General features: G+C 44.6%; 1 protein-coding gene across 1 annotated transcript in view; it reads left to right on the forward strand.

Moving 5' to 3' along the window:
• The first annotated feature begins 6,746 nt into the window (after positions 1-6,746).
• The window catches only part of Hcls1 (hematopoietic cell-specific Lyn substrate 1), a 25,659-nt gene continuing 13,355 nt past the window's right edge, over positions 6,747-19,050 (forward strand). The window contains exons 1-3 of the mRNA XM_005344956.3: positions 6,747-6,817; positions 9,126-9,209; positions 9,726-9,799. Coding sequence (XP_005345013.1) covers positions 9,126-9,209; positions 9,726-9,799 — 158 coding nt within the window. The 5' untranslated portion in view covers positions 6,747-6,817. The remainder of the gene's footprint in view (positions 6,818-9,125; positions 9,210-9,725; positions 9,800-19,050) is intronic.

Genomic DNA, 19,050 nt, shown 5'->3' on the forward strand with positions numbered 1-19,050 from the left:
AAACAAAAGAAAAACAGCCCTTTAACTCTGTCGGTGCACAAGAAGCCTTGTCGGTTCCTGGCTGACCAGAGCTCAGTCCCCAGAGCCCTAGCAGGAAGTCCAATGAAGCCTCATGGTTGCCTGGAAGGCTCTGATGAGCACATTGCTGGTTATTTCTAGGAGTAGAGGTTCTCAACAGGTGTGGGGGCTTTAATTCTCGCACTCGGGAGGTGGAGGCAGGTGGATCTCTGTGAGTTCAAGGTCAGCCTGGTCTACAAAGAGAGTTCTAGGACAGCCAGGGCTACACAGAAAAACCCTGTCTCAAAAAACCAAAAACCAAAAACAAAACTGCTGGATCCCTCTGCCAAGTTTCTCATAACGTAGATCTGGGTGGACCTGAGGATGGATGCTTCTACAATGTCCTAGACAGCTGACACAGTCTGTTTACAGACTCACAACAAGTATTACTGGCTGGGTGGGGGTTGGGGTGGGAAGTGAGGATCCAGGCAATCATGGGCACACAGTTAATCACAGTACTTAGGAGGCAGATTTCTGAATTAGAGGCCAGCCTGGTCTAAGAGCAAGTTCCAGGACAGCCAGGGCTACAAAGAGAAACCCTGTCTCAAACAAACAAACAACAACTCATATCATATTGTCTTTTCCTGATACTTACGTAAGATGTTATGTATTGATATTTCATATGTAAGTAGTTACAGAGAATTTGAAGTTATCTTACATGCCGCAATGCTGAACTGGGAGAGGAAAACGAAAGACTGGGCACAGGAAACGCACTCCATTTAGGCTAGAATAAAGACATGCCCATATGACGAGTGTGTCTCGGTAGCAAGGAGAAAATTACAAATGGTGGAACACGTTTTGTTAGTCTAAGACAGTAGTTCTCAACCTTCCCAATGCTGAGCCCCTTTGATACAGTTCCTTATGATGTGGTGACCTCTAACCATAAAATTATTTTTGTTGCTCCTTCATAACTGTAATTTTGTTAGTCATGAATCGCAATATAAATATCTGATATGCAACCCCATATCATGACTCATGGAAGGGGTCATGACTCCCAGGTTGGGAACCACACTGGTCTAGGCCTTTGCTGCTCTCAGATGGGGATAGCACCTCAAGGAGCTTGTTAGAAGCGTAGCCGGTTCCCATTCAGACCCTACAATGTAAATCTACACTTTAAGTGAGATGAAAGTTTACTTTTGAGATGCGCACACTCATATCCATTTCAACAGCTGCTGAGGATGGTGTGATGGACACCTGGAAACCAATGCTGCACACCGCTAGGTCTGGGCAGTGTTTCTCAGGCTGAGCTAGAAGCTTCACAGAGACGCAGCTGCTCACAGCCAGCTGCAGACGTTCAGGACTTCGCCACCAGCCTTTGCAGGATTCCCCAGTGGTTCTGATGTGCAGCCCTGTTTCTACATAGTTTTCAGTTCCTGCCTTGAGTTCCTATCCTGGTTTTCCCTCAATGACCGTGATGGAGACATGTAAACCAAATTTCCTCTCCAAGTTGGTTTTGGTCAGTTGTTTTTAAACTTACATATGTATTTAAATTTCATGTGAGTATTGTGCTTGCTTGCATGCATGCACACCATGTGTGTGCCTGATGCTCTTGGAGGTCAGAAGAGGACATCAGATCTTCTGGAACTGGAGTTACAGAGGTGGTGAGCCACCGTGCTGGTGCTAGGAACTGAACCTGAGTCCTCAGTAAGAACAAATGCTCTTAACTGCTGAGCTCTCGGAAGTCACCAGCTGAACTAAGACACCAGGATACAACTGCAAAACTTAATGCCTTTGTCTCTGGTTGGAGTAGTGGCTCTGCCGAACCATCAGCCTCTTTACTGCTAATGCTCAATTCCTTACTCCAGACGCTGGAATCCCGCTGGACTTCGTCTGCAGAGCACAGTCCCGAACACAGTCAGCATCTGATGACGTCTGTGGACATGGTCCTACAGTTCTATCTTTTCATGGCCCTGGGGGGAGGGGCTTTCTTTCGCACCTCTCTTCCCCAGCACCCAGCTACCCTCTGCGGTTCCCCCAACGGATGACCGAAGCTCACTGCACAGCCCTGAGATGATTTGCTCAACCACCTTATTCCCTTTTCCCTCCTGTTCCAGGTCGGAAGTTCTATGACCTTGGCTGGAAGAAGCCATTTCTGAGGCAACAATGTTCCTCTCCCACGTCCCATGGAAAGATCTTTTTTAATTTATGTAGATAATGAGGCAGTTCTCAAATGAGCCCTAAGATGCCTGTTTAATCCCTTAGAAACTGGAATACTGCGGATGCTATCACAGTTGTGACAGGAAAGGGCAAAGCTGAGAAGGATTTTTTGTGTGTGAGTCAATTTTAAATCTCACAAGGAAAAAGGAGATACACAGTATCCCAGGGATAGCCAAGTCCTACACATCAGTTAATACTGTTTTTTTTTTAATATACTGAAATTGCATGTTAAATTGTGTAAGTGTTCAGTAGTCCTAAAGGAGTGAGTAAGTTACAGCAATCACATGTTTCACAGACGCTCTGGCTCACAGAACTCACAGGAACAGAGAGCCACTGATTTACTTCCGCAGAAGCAAAGCTGAACTGCTCTGAAGACTCATAACAACAACACAAACAAACCTGTCATATAATGCGCACTGAGTTTGTTCCAGATGCGACCCACTGGCTTGGAAATTCGCATCTGCAGCTTTTCTGACCAGGGATGAATCCTTATGGCTTCAAACCCTGGTCTGCATTACTCCTGTGCATGTCACTGCCTTCTGGAGTTCCTTGAGAGGCTGTGTCAGTGACACAGTGCTTTTCTATAGGCTGTCCAAAAGGGAGTGACACTACCAGACCAACTCATGTGGCTCTGGGTATCGTGCTCCCTGTGCTCCCCCACAGCTGAGAATCTTCATCTGCCACCATCTCCTCCCTGCAAAATCTCTGCCAATCACCAGACCGTTTCCAACCGGTTTAGACTGGACCAGACTGGTTTAGACTGGCTCAAACCAGACCAGACTGGTTTAGACCAGACCAGTCTCGACGAGCTCAAAACTAGTTTAGATGGGGCCAGACTGGTTTAAGTCAGTACAGACAGGTCTCGACCAGTTCTAACCGGTTCAGGCTGGCTCAAACTGGTCTAGACTGGTTCAAACCGGTTCAGACCTGTCTTGATCAGCTTAGACAGGTTCAGGCTGGTCCCGACCGGTTTAGACCGGATCAGACTGGTCTCAACAGTTCAAGCCAGTTTGGGCCATTCCAAACCAGTTTAGACTGGCCCCAACAGGTTCAAACTGGTTTACACCAGATCAGACCAGTCCCAGCCGGTCCAGACCGGCTCAACCAGTTTAGACCAGTTCAGACCAGTTTAGACCAGATCAGACTGGTCCCAGCTGGTTCAGACTAGTTCAGACTGGCTCAAACTGGTCTAGACTGGTTCAAACTGGTCTAGACCGGCTTAGACCGGTTCAGGCCAGTCCTGACTGGTTTAGACTGGATCAGACCAGTCTCGGTCAGTTCAAACTGGTTTAGACTGGTCCCGACTGGTTTAGATTGGATCAGACTGGCCCAGACCAGATAAAACCGGTTTAGACCGGCTCGAACCGGACCAGACCTGTTTAGACTGGTTCAGACTGGTTCAGATGGGCCCAGACCAGAACAGACTCGTCTCAAGTGGTTCAGATCGGTATAGACCTATCTAGACCAGACCGACTAGGAAGATTCTCATGCAGCAGACACCCTGTTGTATCTTTCTCTCAACACAGGCTGGAGCGAGTGAATGGGATTCGGCCTGGACTCCTATCATTCGAGCCCGTGGCTCTCAGGAGACATCAGTGTGGATAGACATCCTGGCAGCAGCTGCCGAAGGGTAAGAGGGAAGGATGCAGGGAGAGCTCTGCGGTGGGACCGGTTTGAGGTACGGAGATGGGCAGTGTTATTGTTGGTCAGCCACTGAGGAAACTTTCTCCTGGGATGCCCCTCTGCTGTGAGGATGGGATCGATGGGCTGAGATGCAGAATTACTGGTGAAGAGAAAGTGTCTTCAGGTGGAGCTGACTTCCTCATCTTGTTGTTGTTGTTGTTGTTGTTGTTGTTATTTTGTTTGTTTCAGACCCGGAGTGGATGGAAGCGGATTCTGCGTTCACTCTGCCATTTCCGGACCCAAGTGCCACTACTTGCAACCATCTACTTCCTGATGGTTCACGTCCTCCTCATCCTGTGTTTCACAGGTCATCTATAAACTCCTCACTCGACCACAGCTCTCAGAACTTGTAATTCCTTCATCTCTAATGTCAGATTTGTAGTTTTTAGAACAGCCTTCCCACTTCCAACCCATCTGCATCTCCTTGGAAAGTTCCCATAACAACAGAGGTGGCTGTGAGGACAAGTTAGAAAGGCCTGGTGCATCCCTCCATAGGGGTCCTGAAGCCACTCGGGAGCCAGAGCATCACAACTTCTAGCCCCGAGAACCCCCTGAGCTACAGCATGCGATGTGAGTTATTCTGTCTTCAATGCCATTGTCACCCGGCTCTGCGAACAGGGCTGAGGCAATGGGAAGAGAAGACAAAACACCTGATCCAGACCTGAGAGCAGTGGTCACGAGTGACACCACTGTGCCTGTCCTCCCCTTTCTCATTACGGACATGATGTCTTCCCTTCTGTGCTCATCACCTGAAGAAGGGAGAGGACTGGTGTCTCACCGATCAGCTCTACCTTCTATGGTGATTACATTTTAGTCACAACATCCCAAGGACTTTCCTGAGCTATTGTAAAATAATAAAACATTATTTTCGGAATGGAGATTTGTGTGAGGCTGTCTGTCGGCACAGTTGTTACGTACCTGTGTCTGCACTCTGGAGAGTGGAGAGTGGAGGGATGGTTCCCGGAGTACTAGAGTCCTGAAAATCCTCCCTTCTCACTGACCAGCATCAGAGGGCTGTCAGCATCCTTCTAGCCTCAGCTGCTGGAGCCAGGGTGAAGAAATCCATCCCGAGACTGAGTTAAAGGAGCAGAGTGCCGGGGTGAAGTCCTGAAGCCTTGTGTATAGTTCTGAGAGAACATTGGAAAATGTTAGGTACTTGCTTGTAACTCCAGCACTCAGAAGGCTGAGACAGGAGATCGTAAGTTTGGGGTCAGTCTTGTCTGTATAGTAAGTTGAACATAGCCTGTGCTACATAGCAAGACTCTGTCTCAGGAGAACAGAGCACAACAGCAAATCAGTCTCCTAGGACACGCAGTGTGGGGGTTTCGTAGCTCATGCAGGTAGGGTGGGTATAATTACGCATTTGTATAAAGTTGCTGCTTGGGAAAAGCTGGCCGGCTATCTCATTGAACAAGTGGATTTCGAACCTGAACTCTCTGGTTTCAAAGTTATTCCTGCGTGCTACACTCCACTCAAGGGACGAACGTGGGGTATCTGTAAAGGGGAAATGAGTTTTCTCGGACTCATCACTAAAGTCCTACAGTTTCTCTAGAGAACTGCATTGCCATATGATGTGTTAGAATGTCTGCCCTGATACTTCTAATTCTGACATTGAATTAGAATTCTGGGTTAGCTAGAAGATTTCCCCTTTCTACATTTTCTCTACTTTAAAACAGCTTTAACAGAACAAATGAAATGTCCCAAGTTTAGCGTCCATTTGGAAGGGACCTTAGGAGCTTTCTGTTCTCCTGCAGAAACACTCTGTTCTCCTGCAGAAACGCTCTGTTCTTCTGTAGAAATGCTCTCTTCAGTCCAAGAGTGGAGAAACCAGTCTGGGACCCTTTCTGGGTTTGTAATCTCTAGGGCAATCAGGTCACAATTTCACAGCCCACCAAGATCAGAAGAGCCTGGGTCAGATTCAATAACAAAGTCTTAGGATGATCTTGGGAGTTTCTTTGAATCCTCTTTGTCACTGAGGGCCTCAGGCTGCCAGAGGAGTCCCCCAGGGGGATTATTTGTAAAGCAGCCAACTGTAAAGGCCTCCAAACTCTCAGTGGCCTTCACCTCAGAAAGGGTCTATTTCATTGGCCCAAACAAGTCACCTGAGCATGTCCAACTTGAAGATAGAAGGGAAGGGCCACAGATCTTAACAGCACAGAGTGTGTCAGAGTTCACAGCTCCTGCTTCTTGGAGGAATTCATCTGAAGTCAGACTTCTGCCAGTGAGCTCAGGCTCCACACAGTTTCCCAACAAGCTAGGACTTCCTGCTTCCTTTCTCAGGAGTTATCCTTGTGACATCAGTTCTGTGTGAGCCTCATTGTAAGTGCTATAGGGAATGAAGAGGTGTTTTTAAGGCTTGCCCTTCAAGATTCACATACAGATCAATCTCCCAGTAAGCCTCTCTTGATTGCTCCAGCCCACATCAAATGTTGTTTTTGTTTTCCTCTCTCAGACTAGACCTCTAAAACAGTGTTGTAGCCCAGGCTTCACCTGAGTACTGGGATCCCAGATGTTTGCTACCACATCCCCCTCTGGCTTGTTTTGAATTCTTTTACTATCCTAGATGCAACTGTCCTACGTAGGACACAGAGCAGTTCTACAACATTCTTGAACGTGTCTTAACTGTTTAGGGACGTGGCTCAGATGTGGTCACTTTTATAACTATCCCATGACTTGCAAAAACTTTTCAAAATACTAGACACAGAAACACTTAGCCCTTTTAAGTACCTAAAGCTTAAGGAACTGAGTCAAACTTCAGGAAGTAGCCGTGAGGACAGTGTGGCAGGAAATGACAGAAAACCTGAAAACGGAACTAAAGCCGCTGCTCAGTTTCTTGCCCTGAAGTGGCAGCAGCTGGCGGGGACCACCGGGTGTGGATTTGAAGAGCCGGAGCTGGGAGCTTGAACAAACAGTAGTGAAGGTGGGTACTCAGAGCTCTGGGAGACTTGGGGAGCACAGGGAAGTGTGGAAGAGAAATCCACACAGCCCTTAGTTTGCTAATTGGTGCTGAACTTGTGATGGCTATCAGGCCTGTGTGCAGTGGTTGACAATGAGCATGGGAAGATAGGAACAAGGAAATGGCCTGCACTCAGGGACGTGATTGATCAGCCATCTAGGACGGTGTGCCCAGCCAGGTATACCCTGGCTTCTACTGAGGATCTACACATCCCACTCTAAGGACTGGCTGGCCCCGGGCACTAATAAGCTAAAGGAGTCCCACAGAAGATGAGGACTGTTCTATCGGTCTATCGGGGACACAAAATGCACATGGGAAATGTAAGGGAACAGGAATTAACCCACGTGAACACTGGTGCTGAGCCAAGTGCTTTTAGGGGACATATGCAGGCATGATTATTCAGCTGGGGTAACTCTGTGTTTGTGGGAATCCCAGAGTGTCAGAGACAAGCAGCTATGCTAATCCCTTCATTATTTAACATTGGGGAACAAAATTACAGGAATCAGCGAGTTGTCAAAGTATTTAAGTTAATATTTGTGAAGGGCTTAGTCTAGTATCTGGTTACGAGGTACATACTCTGTGTTGCGTTACTGGCTGTGGACCCATTACTGTTATATTACTGAGGTGTCTGTGGACTATTGTCATAAGTCAACACAGTCCTCAGGCACTGGATGTGCTGGCATTCTCTGTCCTTCACCGGGTTATTCTCCAGCCTTCTGCTTCAAGTTAGCAACCTTACTGATGAGTACTTCTTGATGCTCAAGAGTACGAGCATATTAAGTTATTTTGATCTTGAAAATGGGTATGTGAGGTTGATGGGAGAGATGGCTGAGGCCTGGGGGCAGGGGATAGGACAGAAGATGAGACCATCGGACCTCACTGCTTCCTTATTGCCCATGAATACAGTTGACTTCTCCTTTCCAGTTTCACTCTGTTGCAGAACAGCGCAAGAGCCAGGTCATGTCAAAGAGAGGCCATAGGATGTGGTTCACGGGTCATCTTTACCTGTGCTAAGCCCTATCAGTAGCTATTGCTAAGTAAGGAAGGCAATGTTCTTAGCAGCTCAAGTGACTCTCGGCCTGGTTAGCTCACCACTTCCCTAGCTGTACCTTAGCAGATCTTTAATTCCTCTCCTCAGATTCCCCAGGGATCATCTTCTGGGGGTTGCTAGGAAACAGAGGCAAGGGTGGAAGTTTCCAGGTGCATCTCAGTGGAGACTTGGGGCCTAAATGGACAGAGTCCTACAGATAGGAACTGAAGAGTGTCTCCTCTGGGAAACAGTGATGAACACCAGAATGGCCTCCCGGTGGTGGAAGTCCCTGAGAAAGAAGGGTAAGCAGGGACTTGCCAGCCAGTAGGCAAGAGCGGAGCCAGGAAATCCCAAAGACTACCAGAGCAGATGGGCACTGCCCCTTGTTACCTTGCCACACCACTGTTTAGAAGCCCACAGTGTGACTAGGCAGTTCCTCCTCACGCTCCCTTGGCAAGGCTCAGGAAAACACGGGTATCCAGTGGAGGAATGATTGCTCCCCTGCCAAACTAGTTTTCTCCAAAGACCCCCGCAATGCTTGCTTACTTGGTTGGTAAATCCCGCATGTGTTCCAAAAGGGGATCTGTTATATGCGGTGTTTGAATATGTATATCTTTAAATGCAGTTGAACAGTGTTTTCAATTGAGCGCTAAAACATAAAGCCTCGGTGTTTTCTCCCTTAGGAAACTGAGATTCCTGTCAATGTTTCCCCTTGCATCAACTAGTGTGGGTCTTTCAGCCAACTGCCCGACAGCTCTTCTCTGACTGTGTCTTAGAGTGAACGTAGGACCGTATCCCATAGACAGGTGAAAGAATTTCAATGTAGCTAAGCAGATTACAGACAGGAGGCACCCTGGACTCATTTATGTCCTGACAACTAGAAAGGAAACCATGGAGAAATACGAGGGAAATGCCACCCCAATCCTGCAGAAGGTGTTGTCAAATACTACAAGCTGTGGATACAGTGAGCAGTCCTGGCACGTTGACAGAGGTTGCTCAGTGTTGCCTACATCTGCACTGACTTCCCTCCAGATGTGGGTGGACTCAGACCACTCTGAAATCCTAAATAACTCCCACTCCCTTCTCTTCTAAGAACTCTCCCTAGAACTTCTATCTGCTTTGTTTCAGCTCTTGTTTCCTTCTAAGAATGGCGAGAAACATTTGATCGCTTCAGCATTCTGATCATCCTTCCTCTTGATTCCTCTGTCATTCCTAATTATTTCCATTGTCTGTCGCCCTCAGATGTGGAAGTCTGTAGTGGGGCATGATGTGTCTGTTTCCGTGGAGACCCAGGGTGATGACTGGGATACAGACCCTGACTTTGTGGTGAGTAGGGCATAAACTTCGCTGGGACAATGGGGGTGTGGGACACCTCAGCCACTCTGGCCTTTGAGAGGGATTAGGAAGGAGTATCTGAGATTAGGATAGTCTTCGTGGTGAGACAGATCGGTAGCTGACATTATTAGGAATGTGTGATAACTGGTGTTGAACATAGAAGGGCCCAGGTGTGAGTGTATTTGATAGTGAAATTGAGGGACTAGGTCACTCCATCCTGAAGTTGAAGATCAGTTGAACCTGGGACTCTTCTGGCCTATGGTGCTTGATTTGAGATGTCCTGAGAGATCTAAGGAGGAAAGGGTGGGTGATTCAGAGTAAGCCAAGGATCATTAGCTTAACTTTAATTCTCATGCGGGCTGAGATAGGATAAATGCAACTGGGAGTGACAGTAGAGACTCTGAAGAAGCATCTAATTCAGGGGACGGAGATGGGGAGGGTCAGCTGGGAGGCTCCTTGCAGTCTAGCCCGTTTCTTGCTGACAACGTTGCCTGCTGTCCGTTTTAGAATGACATCTCCGAGAAGGAGCAGCGGTGGGGAGCCAAGACCATCGAGGGCTCTGGACGGACAGAGCACATCAAGTAGGTGCTGGGAGACTGGGAGGGAGGGGTGGTCCATGGAGAGCTGATGAAAAGCCTGCAGGCTCTGGGCAATGTGCAGCAAGAAAATAGCCATGTCTAGGAATCTTTCTGTTTATTTATTTGTTCTAGAATCAGTCTCTGTGTGTTTCATGTCTTCATGTGTATTTGTTTCATCTCTCTCATCTTGTCATCTGTCTTATTATTATCTGTCTTTTATGTATGACAGCTCTATGAACCACCTCCTCCCAGCAGTTTGCTGTATTAGCTATCTCCCTTCCTTCAATCAGACATGAGATAATCAGAAAAGAGGCACAAATGCTGAAGTTTGATCTATCTATCTATCTATCTATCTATCTATCTATCTATCTATCTATCTATCCATCCATCTATCTATGTCTATCAATTATCTATAAAATGCCATTAACCTATCCCTTTACATAAATGTAGAACATGTGTTTAGAGTGTAGGGTGACTGCCAATGGGTTGCAAAGACTTCAGTGTTGGGTGTGGTCTTATGCATCTTTAGTTCCAGCACTCAGGAGGCAGAGGCAGGCTGATCTCTGGTCAGCCAGGACTACATAATAAGACCCTGTTTCAAAAAGAGAAGGCATCAGTAAAATGTCAAGGTTAAGGGCTCCCCCATAAATTCTATAGTGAAGATAATATCTGCTGTCATAGTTGGGGCAGTGACTTGAGAAACAAATTTGCATTGGGCTACATGATGGAAATTGGGAACCATTAGTGTTACTATAAAGAAACAAGACATTTGGAAACTCACGATTAATCCTATTTTAGTAATGATGTTTAGTCCTCAAGACAATGATCCAACTTTCTTTTTATCTGAAATAAATGTGGCAATGTAGCTCAAGTGGAAACAATTTTGCCTAGCATGCATGAAGGCCCGTGTTTGGTTCTAGCACCAAAGAAACTAGGCGTGATAGCTTATGCTTGTAATCCTAGCACCGAAGGGTGGAGGGAGGTGGCTGTAGGTGGAGTGGTTTCTGCAGAAGGGTCAGAAGTTCAATGTCAAGGCTAGCCTAGGTTACACTGTGTGTTAGTTACCAATAATGCATTGGTATCCCATTAAGGAAAGAAATAAAAGCACTTCCCCTTGTTTAACCAAAAGAGAGTCTAGATTTGAATTCCCTACTTCATGCTCTGTCTGTCTTCCTTCCTCTGTTGGTCTGCTGTATGTGTCTCAGTCCCTTAGGCTGGTTGAAGGCTGACTTGTGAATCTGTGTGTTCCTGTGTCTCTGTGTGTCTATCTGTCTTGCAGATGATTGCCTTGTGACTGTGTGCCTGGTTTCTGGATCCCCTTAACTAAAAGCTCTCTTCTATCTCAATTGAACTGCATAGAAAGCTTTACGTGGGGAAAGGAATGAGGAACACCTGGCAAAAATCTTTAACAGAGTTTAACATGGGATTAAGTCTCTGGCTCCAACTGACCCAGATAAACAAATAACATTGTTTATCAACCAATATCCACAATGATTACTTTCAACCTTTATGGCATTTTTCAGAAAGTTGCTTTCAACTTCTGTATTTGCTGCTTTCAGCAAATGATGCACACGCATTATCTGGGTCAGGGGCATAGAAGAGGACATGATTTAAGATCGCAACTGTGCATTAGTTTAGGTTGTAAGAATTCATCAGATGGCAAGTAAGTTTGGTTGTTACACTGTTCTCCTAGAGTCAGGTTTAACAGGCTTGCAGTCTTAAGTGTTAAGTGATTTCAAGGCCTATTAACTTTGGCTGTGAGGGCCAGCAAAAGTTTTAATCTCTTAAGATGTAGGAGATATTTTTAGAATATCGTATCACCACAATACATGAGACTCTGTCTCAAAAAGAGAGAAGCAAAAATATGGGCATATCTAGAGTTTTCTGTGGACTATTGTCCTTGGCCCTTGAGAGACATACTTCTCTTCCACAGACTAGTCTAGACCATCTTACCAGGACTATTGCATTGGGTTGTACCAGGCTGTCATATTTTAGTAGCAAAGTAAATGCAATGCTTTAAGAAAAAAAAGCTGAAAAAATAATGAATCAATGCCATTCCTAAATTTGGCAAGATTAAGACGATTTTCAGCTTCATTTCCAACTCCTCCACCCACACTCTAACAATATTTTGGCCTCATTTCCCCCTGGATTTTAAAGGTGTCAGTGATGGCTACACTGCAGCTGCCATAGTCTTAGGAAACTTGGCACACATTTGGGCAGATCTGGAATATTACTGAACACCATTCAGACATAAATGGTTTGATTTAAGTAGCTATATTAAATATTATTTTTATATTTTATTTACTTTTATATGTAAGGGTCATTTGTCAGTATGTATGGTCATGCACCACATGTGGTTCTGGTGCTCATGGAGGCCAGAAGAGGATGCTGGACCCCCTGGAACTGGAGTGAGTGACAGCTGTGAGCTGCCTTGTGGGTGCTGGAATTGAATCCATGTCTTCTGGAAGAGCAGCCAGTGCTCTTAACTGCTGAGCCATCTCTCCAGCCCCAACTGAATATTTAACAAATCAACCAAGTCTGGAAAGTACACAGTGTGACAAAGAAAAAGAATAGGAACAGGGCCTTTCCAGAAGCTTCTTTAATGCTCATTGACCGGAAAGCTCACAGATTTAAGAAGGTTGAGGGAGGCTTTTCCTTTTCTGAGTGAAGGCCACCTGTCCTGGTGTTCTGGGACCTACTGAGATGGGGAAACAGTATCCCGCTGTTTTCCCCTCCCAGAGCCTGCATCTTGCATGTTCAGTAAGAGCAGAGCCTTTTAAGGACTTCTAGAGTCCTGCCACCGGCCCATGGGAAGAGCTTGCATTTGGAAGATCTTGATTCAGTTCACAGCTCTGTCATTACTAGCGGTATGAATTTAGTTAGCTCGTTTTATTAATTCACGGGGATGATAGCAGCTACCCGAAGGTTCGTGCTGAGAGTTCATTGAGTCGCCTACCTGAGCGTCTGCTGGTACTTAGCACTTCTTAGCATGTTGGTGATATTATCTCTATGCTCCGTTAATAGAGATTTATCAGAATCCCAGCCCCCAAAGTTAATACAACTATGCAACAGCCGAGACGTCCTTCTCCCTAAATGGCTCCCTACATGGCATAGCGCTGTACACATAGCTCTGACTTGGGTCCCTGAGGCCATACACTGTGGTAACTCTACATATCCAACTAACTGGATCCATAGCCACTGAAATAAATGGAGATACTTCCCCAAAGGCTTACTTGTGTGTATTTGTTAAAGCCTTCAAGGTACAGAAGCTTGGATCCCCTATGGGAACAGGCTAGTTGACCTCGGGCAAACTTTTGATCCTCTCTGATCTTCAGTCTTCCTACCCAGATCAAACAGTCCTCCAGGGGACACGCCAATGTGAAGCCTCTAATTTTCTTTGGACAGGGCCCACTGAGCCACCCTCCGTGGTCAAGTGGGAATCACCAAGACACTGGGAGCGGAGGGGAAACTGGAGTGGAGAGGGCTCGCCAGACTGAGCTGACTCAAAACAGGAACAGGAAGTGACTGTGGTTCATAGTAGGCGGGCCGCCTACCCCCCTCACCACTCGTATCTTTCAGGTCAGCCTTGAATTAGTTTAGTTTGGGGGTGGCTTTCTAATTCAGAGACCAGCTTAAGTGATTTTTCTGTCCCTCATCAACTGTGTAGAGAAATGGCCCAGTGGTCAAGGGCTGTCTCCCCATCCCTATGCTTGTCTGCTCCTCTGCCTGCTGTCTTACCCCTTGACTAGTAAAGCATCCTTATCACCCTCAGACAGTGATTCTTAAACTCACTGCGGGAGAGGACCGAGGGTTTTGTCTTCTGCATGTCTATTATCAAATTCGTAACATATTGACACTTTTGTAAAATAAAATATAACTGAAAAGCCATGACATCAAAGATTTAAGCACAGTTTTTACTTTTAGATTCAACAGATATGAGGTCACCGTGCAAAACTCTTGCTTGTGTTTCTAAAATCAAACTTTTGATTTTTATCTTCTTTCGCTGTAAAAAGAAACAGATCAGCTCCCAGAATGCACTGTGAACAAGTCAGCTCCCAGAACATACTATGAACAGTACTGTGGGCAGTACTGTACTGGACAAGGCCTTCGGTGCTTCCTGAAGCCTTTGGGTTAGGTCTCACTGAGAAGTAGCTAGAGGTACCCATCTCAGTGGCTTACCTGATTTCTGGGTCCTACCATTTTACACTGAGTAGAAATGAAGAATGACACAATACCTCAAAGTAGAACCCTGGAGGTCCAGGGACGGCAACCAGCTCGGCTATGCCAGCCCTCAGGGCATTAACCATGTGACTGGAGTTAATAGTACCAGCCTCCTTACCTCACAGGGCTCCTGTGAAGAAAACTGCAGCTATGGATAAGAATAAAGGGCAACATGAACTAAGCTGAGACCCATCATGCAGACATGCCTGTCTTTAATAGATGATGATGTCATTCTCATAGCACAGAGAAGTAAGGTATTCATTCTTGATCTTCACAATCTGTCTAAGGATGTAAACATATTTGTATTATACACACACACACACATACACACACACACACACATATACACACACACACAAATGCTTTGAATTCAGCTCAGCCTGAGTCTATGGGCCTTAGTCCCTATGTCATATCATTTCTAATAGACCTAATTTGTCATGCCCACATTTCTCTTTTTAAAATGGAATGTGACCTCCCACGATCACTACCCCTTTCCCTAAGGTTGCTGTTCCGTTTAAAGCAGTCAAGTACATTATAGTCTGTAATAAGTCTCCTCTGCCCACCAGCCAGCTTCCAAATGACAACACAGAGAGTTTCTGTTAATTATAAAATCTTAGCCTCAGCTTAGGCTGGTTTCTAACTAACTCGTATAACTTAAATTAGCCCATTTCTATCCATCTCCATGCTGTCACATGGTTCATGGCTTTGCCTCTCCTCCTGCATGTCCCGCCTCGTCTACATTGGCGGTTGGCGACTCCCTCTTTCTTCTTCCCAGATCTTTCTCTGTCCTGAATATCTGTCTATACCTCCTGCCTAGCTGTTGGTTGTTTAGCTTTTTATTAAACAATCACAATGACATATCTTTACCCAGTATAATCAACTATCTCACAAAAATAGTCTGGCCTTCCTGACATGCCATGCTCACCGCACAAGCATCGGCCTATTTATGAGGACATAAAAGCTATCATTCATTTAATTATTCTCTTATTTAAAAAGAAATCGTTGTTGTAATGTGTAATGATTATAAACAAATGGTTCGATGAATTTTGATAATACTACAAGTAACCACCAGTACGGTCAGAACATAGAAGATTTCAGTTACCACTGAAACTTCTCCGTGTCTCCATAGTCAGTGTCTCCTTGGCCAGTACACACATAAACACTAACCTGTATCTTGTAGGGTGCTTAGCCTGGTGTCTCTAGAGCTTCAGTAAATGGATAACATAGACTATACTCTTTTGTGTTGGTCTTCTTTTACTTATAATGTTTTTGGAATCTAACTAGAGCGTTGTATATATTGGTCTTTAAATTTCTTGTTGTCAAATAGTGTCTGCTGTGTACCTACATTACAGTTTGGTTTATTCATTGCTCTGTTGTTGGACTTTTAAGTCTATTACAAACATGTTATGAACATTTGAACACAAATCTCTTTGTTGACATATATTTTTATATCTCCCAGGGTATTCTTAAAAATCTAATTGCTTATTCATATAGTCAGTGTGTGTTTACTTTTGAGAAACTGCCAATCTGTTTTCCAATAGGAATTTACCATAGTTTATTTCTGCCAGAAATGTATTTGTTTCACATGGTCCATGTCTTTGTCAACACTTATTATTGTTGGTAGTTTGAATTTTAGTCACTCTGTGGGTATGTGGTATTTTTAATTTATATTTCTTGGATAAGTAAACTTCATCAAGTGTTTTTTGCATGTCATGAATGTCTCTTTTTCCATCTTCTTTATAAATTGTCTGTTCAAATATTTCCTCACCTTTACAATGGACTATTTTCCTACTGAGTTCTCTATATATTTTAGAAATAGATATTTTGTGAGATGTATGTTTTATAAATATTTTATCCAAGAGTAATGATTGTTCTTTTAATTTCCTGATGCACTATTTCATAGGCACAAGATTTGAATTCTGAGGAAGTCTAATTTATTTAAAAGATTTTTATAATTAGTGGGTTAGTTGTTTTATTTGTTGTTGTCTTTTTGTCTAAGAAAAAAATTCTCTTAAAGTTTCTGGAGAGATGGCTCAGTGGTTAAGAGCTCTGGCTGCTCTTCCAGAGGTCCTGAGTTCAATTCCCAGCAACCACATGGTGGCTCACAACCATCTATAATGAGATCTGGTGCCCTCTTCTGGCATGCAGGCATACAAGGAGGCAGGATGTTGTATACATAATTAATAAATAAATAAATCTTTTAAAAAAGTAACTATTTAAAAAAGGCGTGAAGATTGTCTCTAACATTTGGTTTGATTTAAGATTTTATCTTTTAATATTTATGTGCAATATGAAGTTGAAATTAAGTTTCGTCTTTTTCTATGGATATCCATTTGCCAAACAAAATTCAAACTGTCCCTTTCCCACTGACTTAACAGGTTTGTTTGACCTTCTGTGTGGTTGATTTCTGAACTTTATTCTGCCTCACTAAGCAATATGTTTGCCCTGGCAGCGTAGTTACCACAGTGCAGGGACTGTTATAGTTGTGTGGTAGGTCGCTGAAACCAAACAGGACTCCAACAGTGTACTCCTTAAAAATATTTTTTTACTATCCCTAGATTTTATGTTACCTTATTTTATTTTGATACAAAAACGTAATTCCTATTTAGTCTTTTTTTTCTTAATTCTTCTCTTGTACAATATATCCTGACTGCAGTTTCCTCTCCCTCCACTCTGCCCAGTTCTCCCTCCCACCTCCCCTTCCCCCAGATCCACTCCTCATCCATTTCCCTTCAGAAAAGAGCAGGCCTCCCAGAGACATCAACGGAACACAGCATAGCAAGATACAGTAAGACTAGACACACACCCGCACTTCAGGGCTGAGCCAGACAACCCAGTAGGAGGAGAAGGGCCCTAAGCAAATAAAAGAGTCAGAGACACTCCCCACTCTTGCTGTTAGGAGTTCCACAAGAACACCCAGCTCCACAGTCAGAATGTTTATGCACAGGGCTTAGCTAAGACCTGTGGAGGCTGCTTGATCACCTCTTCAGTCTCTGTGAGTCCCTATGAGCCCCGCTCAGTTGATTCTGTGGGCCATGTTCTCCTGGTGCCCTTGACACCTCTGGTTCCTACAATTCTTCCTTCCTCTCTTCCTCAGAATTCCCTGAACTATGAGAGGAAGAGCCTGTTTATCCCAGACTTTTATAATTTTATACATTTAGAACCAGCAAGTCAGCTCCTGGAAAAAGAAGAAGAAGCCTGTTGGGATTTTGTTGGGATTCCACTGGAGGTGGAGGTCATTTAAGGGGGAATGCACACGTTGGTGGTATTGGGTTTTCTGATCTACAAACCTGAGCTATTCTTCTACTTATATAGGTCTTCTTTGAGGTTGTTTTTTTTTTTCAGAAGTATTGTTTAATGTTCCTGTCTTACTCATATTTTGTTTAAGTTCCCCTAAAGCATTTCGTGTTGTGTCATGAGTATAACTTACTTTTGACTTTCAGTTTTCAAATGTCTTTGGCTGGTAGATAGATGCAGTTGACCTTGATAGTCTTTGCATCCTGTAACCTTGCTGTAAGTACTTAATAGTTCGGTAACTTTGTGGATTATTTAGGCTTTCCTAAGCACATGTTCATATTGTTTGGGAATAAAGACTTTATGGTCTGAATTATTTCGGCTTTATACCTTTATTTTCATTTCCTTATAAAACTCAACAGTGCTGCCCTTTCTCCCTTTTACCTCTGAAGTCCTGAATTTTTGCTTGATTCTCTTGCTCCGTCAATACAAGTCATTTGAAAGCTTGAAGCCCCTTAGATGTGTCACTTGGCACCCTGGCTGTAACGTTTTGCTTTTTTGTGTCTCTTCCATCTGTCCACTGTTGCCATACATGAGATCTTTTGTGTTCTTAGAGCCTGGCAATGTTTTACACTCAGAGTTGTTTAACTGATATTTACCAAATAAAATGATTATATATTAAGACCCACTCAGATAGATTCAGCTATTTGTAAAGAAATTTATAAAAAGTTTGATTTTCAGTTGGATGTGGCTACAGATGCCTGTAATCCTAACAGGTGGAAACAGTGGGAAGCTCACGAGTTCAAGGTCATTCTTGGCTACACAGGGAGTAGAGACTAACCTGGACTACCTGAAGTAGAGGCTAGCCTGGACTACGTGAGACTGTTTCTCACAAATAAAAATGAGACACAAAACAAAACCAATTTTGTAAATTTTTTTTGTTGTTGTTTAAAACATTTTCATTCAAATAAGGTCATCTGTTGGTACATTCCCCTAACTAGCCAGCCATTCAGTAGGCAGATTTGCATATTTTCTCAATTGCAAACAATGTTTGTCCCCAGCCCTCCATTTCTCCCTTAAATACCTCAGTTGGGAGCCTCTTGAAGCCCCGTCCCTCCATTTCAGACCCAGGCAGCTCTGAGGCCTTTGCAGGCTCATTGGATCTCTGCTTTCACTGCTGCCAAAGAGGTCAGGTGAGGCATGGGAACACCGGGTGCCTGCGGGCCGGGCGGATTGATTTCATCTGGTTCCTAGCCAGCTCTCTAAAATAAACCGTGGCTAACGCTGAAAGGCTTTTACAAAGGCTTCAGCAAGATTATCCCGCTAGACCAGCAGATGGGCCTAATCTTCCACAGAAGAACATCTCCACTGTGAGACAGTCACTCTGCCTGAAACCAGTCTCTGCTGGGTCTGAGCTGTGGAGTCCCTGGACACCCAGATATTTCTATATGGTCCAGGGTCCTTGCATATTTTCCAAATTTGTGAGCTCTTGCTGTCGTTTGTTGGCATAGTGCTGATCGATCAGCTCAGATCTTCAGACTAAACAGACTGTGGCTTCCTCCCTCCTCGGTGTTGCAGCCTCCATGGTAGTAAATAAAGAAAAGAGCATGGACTTAGTAGAGCAGTGAGTGTTCTTGTCCCCCCCTCCCCCGCCAGTGTCACTGTCAGAGGTGGAGTTCCAGTCCTAAACTATGGGACCTTTTGTTGTAAGGTGCTGCGGGCTTGCTTTTCATCCCACCTGGCTCCCGCACGGCTAGCTTTACACCAGAAATAATAACACACAAACTGTATTCATTTAA

Source organism: Microtus ochrogaster, chromosome 2, assembly GCF_000317375.1.
Source record: "Microtus ochrogaster isolate Prairie Vole_2 chromosome 2, MicOch1.0, whole genome shotgun sequence".
NCBI lineage: Eukaryota > Metazoa > Chordata > Mammalia > Rodentia > Cricetidae > Microtus > Microtus ochrogaster.